Source organism: Calliphora vicina, chromosome 4 (genome assembly GCF_958450345.1).
Source record: "Calliphora vicina chromosome 4, idCalVici1.1, whole genome shotgun sequence".
Classification (NCBI taxonomy): domain Eukaryota; kingdom Metazoa; phylum Arthropoda; class Insecta; order Diptera; family Calliphoridae; genus Calliphora; species Calliphora vicina.
In genome coordinates this window covers 49,774,549-49,784,068 of record NC_088783.1, presented here as the reverse complement: position 1 = coordinate 49,784,068, position 9,520 = coordinate 49,774,549, and the positions used below count along the sequence as shown (strand labels likewise).

General features: G+C 29.1%; 1 protein-coding gene across 1 annotated transcript; it reads right to left on the bottom strand.

The window, feature by feature from the left end:
* Window positions 1-307: 307 nt before the first annotated feature.
* On the bottom strand, window positions 308-7,678 carry Dbct (Dihydrolipoamide branched chain transacylase E2). Its single transcript, XM_065507022.1, has 5 exons — window positions 7,431-7,678; window positions 2,025-2,140; window positions 1,379-1,955; window positions 847-1,317; window positions 308-784 (listed from the first exon to the last, which is right to left on the bottom strand). The coding sequence occupies exons 1-5, from the start codon at window positions 7,518-7,520 to the stop codon at window positions 623-625; spliced, it is 1,416 nt and encodes a 471-aa protein (XP_065363094.1). The 5' UTR covers window positions 7,521-7,678; the 3' UTR covers window positions 308-622.
* Window positions 7,679-9,520: the final 1,842 nt, after the last annotated feature.

Genomic DNA, 9,520 nt, shown 5'->3' with positions numbered 1-9,520 from the left:
TATAGTTATTTTTATAATCATTATTTTAAAATTTTGACCTCAAAATAAATTTATTCGGCAATTGTTTCTTTAGAATAATTTGTTATTCTAAATTGAAAAATGTTACACATTCGAATAAAAAATATATATTTTCCTCGATTATTCAAATAATTTGAATTTGAATTCGAATGACAACCGTAGTAAATACCCTTCTTGAGCAAAATATTTATTTGACCAATTTAAATGTACGTTTAGAATTCCATCCGATAGTAGAAAAAAGTCTAAATTTATAGTACGAAAATTTACCATTTAATAAAATTACTATTCATTTAATTGTTATAATATTTACTAAAACAAATATTTATTTATGTATGTAAGAATATATGCAACGATTTAACTGTAACCGACTTAAAATTAAACTTTAAATATTTATATATTCATAATAAATGCACATTAAACAGTTACAGAAAGTCGTCATAAAGTTAAAGAAAAGTAATAGATATTACATCTAACTAAAATTGTTTCAAAAACTAAAATAAATGCAATATTACAGCCTTTTACAATGTACGGGGAGACAATGACTTCAGTTACAACATCTTAGCATCAGATGAGGAAGCGGCAGAAAGCAGATGGTTGGAACAAATCAGTTTAATAAGAACAAGGCCGGATTTTCTAAGTAATTCTTCCAAACATTTGAGAAACTGGCCATGGTGACACCATCGATGACACGGTGATCGGCACACCAACTGACATTCATAATGTAGGCCTTGATAACTTCATCCTTGTCATTGAAACGGGGAACGGCCTAAAAAAAGTTTAAAATTAATTAAATTTTGAAAAGAAAATTAAGAAAACGATCATGCATACCTTAGTACGACCCATAGCACCAATGGATACCTGAGGAGCCATTATACAGGGATGAGTATAAGTGCCACCAATAACACCAATGTTGGACAAAGAGAATGTGCCATCAGCAAAGTCTTGTGGTGTCAAAGCACCCTTGCGTCCTCTTTCGATTAAACCATTCAGATCTTGAGCAATTTCAATAATATTTTTGTTTTGGACATTCTTAACATTGGGCACCACTAAACCTTGAGGAGTGTCAATAGCAACACTGATATTGTGGGCACCCTTGTATATGATCGATTCAGTTTCCAAATCCAAAGAACTGTTCAAAATGGGATATTTAGTGAGAGCAATTGAGGCAGCCTTAATGCAGAAGGGCATGAAAGTCAATTTAGGTACACCACTCTCTTTGGCTACTTCCTTCAACTGATCACGGAATGCTACTAAGTTGGTCATCTCGATTTCGTCGCTATAAGCAAAATGTGGAATTTTCTAGAGAATTGCAAAACAAAATTAAAAAGAATTCTTTATATTATTAAATGTTTACACTTACCAAAGATTCAGACATAGATTTCAACATAGCTTTACGCACACCCTTCAAGGGTTCCACACGATTAGCAGCTACTGGAGCTGCAGCCTTACCAGCAGCAGCAGCTCTGGCAGCAATTGTAGGATGAGGAATGTTAGTGCCTGGTGGTACTTCACCCAAATATTCCAAAACATCCCCCTTGAGGACACGACCATGTTTACCAGTTGCTGTTACTTTAGACAAATCCACTTTGTTTTCCTTAGCTATACGACGTACAGCGGGAGTAGCCAAAGTAATATGACGATTTACCTCCTCATCAGTAGCTTGATTTGGTTTAGCTGCGACCTCGCTGTCGGCCTTTTTGGCGGGTGATTTCTCTTTTTCGCCATCAGACTCAGAGTCGGAACTGTCGGAATCTCCTTCTTCATCTTCAACATCGAAATCCAACAAAGTCTTGCCCACCAAAGCAATATCATCAACATTGTGGTGCAATTTCAAAATTTTACCATCATAACGACTGGTAATGGTAACGGAGGCTTTATCCGATTGAACTTCACACAAATTATCGAATTGCTGTACAGTGTCTCCAACTTTGACGAACCTAGGGAGGAAGAAAATAAAATGTTCTTTTATAGATTATTTGTTTTGGTATATTTTGCCATTAACTTACCATTCCTTAACAGTAACTTCACGTATACCTTCACCAATATCACTGAGTTTGAATGACACAACCTTTTCCAAGCAGGGAGTCAAGTGTAAGGCACGGAACTGACCAGTAATGGCAGCCTGGGAAAAATATCAAATCGAAAATTCTATAAGGTTTATTTTAATTCAGAAGTTTTTTGAAAATTTAATGGAATATGATAAATAATTTATACATTTAGGACAATAATTTAATAATAATGGGTAGTTAAATAATAAATTCAGTCTAATTTTTAATCAGTTATCAATGTTGTGAAATTGATTCAGATCAATGTAAACTATTTAAAAATCAACTTCTTTTATACATTCTCATGAATTAGGTTTTTTAACAGCAGACTTAAGTTTTTGGCTCTCAGTCACCTATCTAATTGCCATCTAGGTTTAACATCAACTTAAAGTTTAACGTTTCTTAATACGAAATGTGATCAGACCGCTTTTTTCAAATTGATCGGTAATGCATATTATAGAAATTACAAACGGAATGACAAACCTATAAAGGGTGGTCTAAATAAAGGATCTTCTTAAAAATTAAATAAAATGAACTAAACATAATTTCTTTGACTTTACGATCATATCCGCACAGTTTTCTCAACACAGCACTCATTTTGTAAATAAAATTGAAATATTTCCCAACGTTGTTCAAGCGTAAAGCGACTCATTTTGGCCCGCGATACTCACTGATAGTCAATATTTTGAATAGAAAAAGTCTATCAGTGTCAATATAACCATTAATATATCCTTACCACTACTAATGGTAATAAATATACGATTCGAATAAATTCCGAAATTTATTTCGGATTTCAGATCTTTGTAGGATGATGGACTTTAGGTTTTCGGATTTATTGAAGTGAAATGGAGGCAATATATTAAAAACTTAAAATTTCCAAGTTTTACAAGGAATTTTTGATTTTTTCTTTACAAATCATCTCCTGAAAATTTCGAATCGTATATGAAAATCAGTCAATCGCTCCAGTCGTTCTCACGTGATGCGATTATATACATACATGGACCATTCCATGTTTATATATTTACATATATATATAAAATAACAAGTATGTGTGTTATATTAGGCTGTACCGAATAATATATACCCATCAACTATATAATACTGACAACGATTTTTTTACATTTTCAATATCAAACTTTGCATTGACACCACTATTCTATATGCATTTATGTTCCATAGAGCCATATTCCGGGAAGATATTTGTATCGGTGCTAGGAAAAATCATGGACCGATTCTTACAATTTACAACACAAATTGTTCTTTTATTATACGTGTAAAGAAAATTGCAAAAAAGTGTCGAAATTATCACTTTACTCTGGTTATGCTTGACCGATTTTGGCCATTTTCGATATCTCACATTTCTAATCAACAGTTTGTTGTATACAGATGGAACATACCTATAGAATTTTATAAGGACCCAGAATATATATACTTTTGTAAGTCTTCTGAGTTACAAATGGAATGACAAACAAGTAAGAGAGCTATATTCGGCTGTGCCAAATCTTATACACCCTTCACCAAAATATACTTCAAAATGCAAATTTTAAATATTTTTAGGTAAACAAAATTTTTTTTTTTTTTTAAAAAAAAAAAATAAATTTTTTTTTGGTGAAAAAAAAATTCGGGTTAAAAAATTTTTTTTCCGATTTTGACCCATTGTAGGTCCAACTTACTATGGTCTTATATACGTCGTTGAAATATCTATCATTAGATATCCATATTGTCTATATTAATGACTCAGTAATCCAGATATATGTCAAAAATAGGCAAAAATCGAGGTTTTCATGGTTTTTTCCTCATATCTCAGCCATTTATGGACCGATTTTGCTGATTTTAAATAGGAAACTTCTGGAAAGCATGTCTGACAGAATTATTGAAGATTTGGATCACGGAGATATCTGGGGTCTTCAGAAAATTGATTGACAATATGGATATCTAATGATAGATATTTCAAAGACATTTGCAACGAAGTATATAATAGTTGAACCTACAATGGGTCAAAATCGGAAAAAATATTTTTTAACCGGATTTTTTTTCACCAAAAAAAATTAAAAAACGAAAAATTTATTTTTAAAATTTAAAAGCCGTTCAAAATAAAATTTTATAAGATTCGGCATATATAGCTATTCCGCCGAATATAGCTCTCTTACTTGTTTTTTATTGTCTTTGAAAATTGACAGTTTTATTTTGGTACTGTGTTCAAGAATTGTGCAAAAATGTTTTTAAGTGAAAACTTTATTTTTGAAATTTTATATTGCGATTATATTCGGCCTGTGAAGTGATTTTTGTTACAAAAAGTTACAAAATCATTATTCATGTTGCATGCATTGATATTGTTACGAAATTGTACTTGAATTCAAATATAACGATTTTAAGGGCTGATTTAAAAGTAGCATAATGCTTTCAAATAACAGTGCTGTAATAGCAAACTGTAACATATCTGTGGGCATTATTAAATAAAAGCTTTCAGTTGATTTGATCGTAAGTTGGCAACGCTGTATTCGAATTCGAATATTCAGTTAAAGAACATTGTAGAAAATACACCACAGATGGCGTATGTATTAGTAAGATCTAGAATATTCGAATTTTGACAGTTAAAGAACAATCTAGAGTGCAGATGGCAGTGTTATAAATAGTGGCAGAGGTTGCAGTCGTTAGTCAGTTTATCAGAGACGCTATTTGAATAAACATCAACTGATTGCCTTAAAGTGTGCTGTATTTTTCAGCACACATTATAAAGTGTCTGTATTTCTGCGAATTTGCAAACGTGTATAAAAAACATTGAGTGACTATTTAATTCTGTTGTTGTACATTTTTAAATAAATAAAGAGTTGTTACAATTTTCGAACTACTAAACGGCTTTTATTTGCAATCAAAAGTATCCGGTTTATTTAAAGGAAATAAACTAACGTTTTAAAAAGGTTACAACGTAACAATATATAGTCAATAAACATGAGTATGGGGAACGAACATTTCTTTGTTTTAATTTCAAAATATGTTTTTTTGGAGCTAACTGATTCACATTAAATAGTCGAAATGATTACTTTTATCCAAATAGTCTTATGGCCATGAAAGGTTTAACAAGACTTTAGTTGACTTTTCCTAATTTTTAATGTCTGGACCGAAGGACCATTTACGCTTTATTGACATTTCTATGACTTATCAAAGGAAATGATACATAAACACTAAATAAACACTAATAATCTGTTGTGAAATTTTTCGAAGAATTTGAATCTTTGAAAAAAATTAATAAATATATTTAGAAATTTTATAGAAATATAGTACAGAAGGAAAAACATGTTCCACCTTTTTATTTCTAATGTATATCAATTGGATAAAGTATATGAAGTGTCATATCATTGTTATTTTTATAATTATGTCCGACAATCCCATAATAAAGTTAGCTATACAAACATATATCGCCAAAGAAGAATTCCGAGGTGGGAATAATGAATTAAATCTTTTAACAATTCAAGTGGTATTTCGGTATCTTAACCGATTTTAAATTTATGTATTATATTGGAATATAACTAGCATTTTGTTTTTATTTAATTTCAATACTTAAAATTAAGGACGTTTGATTAATCGAATAATCAATAAATAACTAATTGATTGATCAGAAATTTTATTAATCAGAATGTTAGATTAATCGATTAATCGTACATTCCTACTTAAAATATCAAAATAATGTTGTTATATTTTGCATTATCCGATCAAATTCAGTTTTTAAATTGAAATAATTGAAATCATTTAAAAACAAGTAAGAGTGCTACATTCGGCTGTGCCGAATCTTATATACCCTTCACCAAATTATACCTCAAAATTTTAAATATTTTTAGGTAAACAAAATTTAATTTTTTTCCAGTTGTTTTTTGAATTTTTTGGAAAAAAAATTTTTTCGATTGTTATTTAAAATTTTTTTTTTTTAAATTTAAAATTTTTTTTTTAAATTTAAAAATTTTTTTAAATTTTTAAATTTTTTTTTTTGTTTTTTCATTTTTTTTTTTTTTAAAAATTCGGGTTCAAAATTTTTTTTCCCGATTTTGACCCATTGTAGGTCCAACTTACTATGGTCTTATATACGTCGTTGCAAATATCTTTGAAATATCTATCATTAGATATCCATATTGTCTATATTAATGTCTTAGTAATCCAGATATAGGTAAAAAATAGGTCAAAAATCGAGGTTGTCTTGGTTTTTTCCTCATATCTCAGCCATTTGTGGACCGATTTTGCTGATTTTAAATAGCAAAATTCTCGAAAGCATGTCTGACAGAATTATTGAAGATTTGGATCCCGAAGATATCTGGGGTCTTCAGAAAACTGATTTCAACAGACAGACAGACAGACAGACGGACAGACAGACAGACAGACGGACATGGCTTAATCGACTCCGCTATCTATAAGGATCCAGAATATATATACTTTATAGGGTCGGAAATGAAAAATGTAGAAATTACAAACGGAATGACAAACTTATATATACCCTTCTCACGAAGGTGAAGGGTATAAAAAATACAAAATACATTTTGAAATTCTAAGTACGGTAACATTTCCATGTAAAATCAGTCAAGTAATGAAACAAAGCTATTATCTAGTTCTAGAGAACATATCTGACTTTTCATTTTAATACACCAATAATTACTTTTTAAACGAAATAGGTACCAACATTTAGGTATTCAATGTTTCTCTTTAAAAATTTACTTTTTTATTTACACCAACAAACAATTAATGTGGACTTTAGTTCCTTAAATTTAAAAATACAAATTTTACCCAAGGTCGGGGGTTTGTTTTTAAAATTAATGATTTTGGTTATTCCTCAAATCTGCTTCGCATATGTTCATCACGCAAATCACTTGAGAACATTTGCTATTCTCTCTTTATGTATCGTTCGTTCTGTGTAAATCATGTGAATCAAAACAAAACATACAATTTTGTAAATAACAAAAACTACGGTAACTTGTTAATTAAACACACATTATCTATTTACTAAACACTCACTAAATTTGTAATTTTGGAAAAAGAGAGTAAAAGTATAGACAAAAAAGAGATCACTGATAACACATGTTTATTTTATTGTTGTTATTGTTAATTTTTTTGCTCATGAATGAAGACACTAAGCAAATTGACAGTTCGAAACATTAGCTAAACTGTCAGATTTTATATTATTTTTTCGTTCATAATTTTTTTTCCACTTCTCCATACACTCATTGGAATTATTTGCACAATTATGTAATATATTAAATTAAAATAAGTTTTTTATGTTTTTATCTGTGTAATAATTAAGCATATGTTTAGGAAATTATGTTTTCTAGGTATATAAAATAAATGATTTCTTATTAAATGCAAATAAATTATTTAAATTACATTATTCAATGTATTGTTGCTAAGTTGACGTGGTAAATACTTCTTTAATACGGCTTTAGCACTACCGTTTCTCAAGATATAAGAAGACATTTTAATGGATTATTTTTTTAATTTTTAGATACTTTCAATATGGAATTACAAAAGATTGATTATTTATGGTATATATTTTTAATTAACAACTGATTTATTTTACTTTTGTCAATATATCTTGAGTAGAAAACGTGTCCGTCAAAGTTGAGAAAACGCTAGCAACTAAATAAATTTCAATGGCAAATTTCGCAGATTCTTTCTATACGCTTGAACAAAACAAAATAATAACGTACTCGTTTCGTACCTACTACTTGTTGCTTCAGATCAGCGATGTTCACGCCATACAACAATTGTTTGAAAAATTTAAACACATTTGTTACGCTCTTTTAAAGAGCGTAATAAATGTCTCATTTTTTCAGAAATTCAATAAGCATTGTTGTTGGTTGGTTTTTGGATGAAGCATAGCAAACACACGCGTTTCAATTACAATTGAACACAAAAAAACCAAAGTTAAAAATAAATAAAAAATTTGCGAGTATTTCGGCCGTATAATGTATATTCTTTTATTTCCTTAAAATTTAAATTATATTCATTTAATAAATTGGTTTTATTTGACAAAAATTCTAAATTTAAACTTTCTTCATTTTGTTATTATTTTAAGTGTTTGACATTATGTTTGCTGGGTAGCTCTCTCACCAAATATCTTCATTTTTATTTTTGAACATCACTGCTTCAGATACTTTGCCAATGTGTGCAAGAGGAAAGTGAGAGGGTACAATTGGTTATGGTTTTAAAGGGAGAGAGATTTTAGAGCAGCTTAAATAAATATAAAAATAAAATTTTAACAGAATATTCATATTAAAGTTTATAATTTATCAGAATATTGTAATACATTTTTTTAAAAAAATAACTGTCTTTTTGTTAATATTTGGCAAAATGTATTTAAAATTTTAAGTTGTTGTACACTCTCAAAATATACTTATCATTACCTTCAATGTTGTCTACATATAGCAATAAAAAATCGCCAATTTAAAAGAAATTATTGAAATAGATATTTGCTAATTATTTCTAAAATTATTTTAATTTAACATACAACAATCTCAGCTTTAATTGAGAATTTTTATGTTGAAGGTCTTTATATAGTTCAATTTTAGTCTTTATGTATGGGGGTCTATGTGGTCCAATTTTACTTTCAATCGTAGGTGTTTATGTATTTTAATTTTAGCTTCATGTATATCTTATATACATATATGTATATATATATATTTTTTTAGATTTAATCGTTGGTCTTTACATAGTCCAATTTTACCTTGAATTGTTGGTTTTTATATAGTCCAATTTTAGCTTTAGCTTAGGGAGTTTTATAGTGCAATTTTCGCTTTAATCGAAGGTCTTTATATAGTCCAATTTCAGCTTTAATCGTGGGTCTTTATATAGTCCAATTTTCGCTTTAATCGAAGGTCTTTATATAGTCCAATTACACATATAATCGTTGGTCTTTATATATTCCAATTTTAGCTTTAATCGTAGGTCTTTATATAGTCCAATTTCAGCTTTAATCGTAGGTCCTTATATAGTCCAATTTTAGCTTCAATCGTAGCTATATTCTGATCGGAAGTGGAATTAATTCCTTATTTCGCTTCTTCAGTAAAAGTGAAACGTAAATTTCTTTCGGCATGACCACTTTCAGTTTCAAAGTGGAATTTATATATCTTTCTAATTATTGGTTTTTTGAAATCTTTAACCAGTTTCTGTACAAAATGCTTCACTTTAGTTTTAATATCAAAACGCCGTCAAGATAAAATATAGAATTATTAAGAACCTAAAACAAAATCGATCGAAATAAAAACTACGTAATTGAAACCATTACGAAGAACTATATTTGAATAGAAAACTTAGTAAATTTTAATTTATCTTAGAAATATAGATATATATTCATTAAGTGTAGTGAATTATGTGTAGGGAATCATAGAACTTGCTAGCCGGCTTATATATTCTAAATTGTTGATAAATTAACACAAACGAATATGTCTTAATTTTTCAGTGTATCTTAACTTTGT

What these genes read in the sequence shown, in the direction of transcription:
- Dbct (XM_065507022.1), bottom strand. Translation starts at nt 7,520, where the DNA reads ATGTCTTCTTATATCTTGAGAAACGGTAGTGCTAAAGCCGTATTAAAG. An exon ending in GAAGTTACTGTTAAGGAATG is followed by an intron (nt 1,956 to 2,024) that starts GTAAGTTAATGG and finishes CTTCCTCCCTAG; the next exon opens with GTTCGTCAAAGTTGGAGACA. An exon ending in AATCTATGTCTGAATCTTTG is followed by an intron (nt 1,318 to 1,378) that starts GTAAGTGTAAAC and finishes GCAATTCTCTAG; the next exon opens with AAAATTCCACATTTTGCTTA.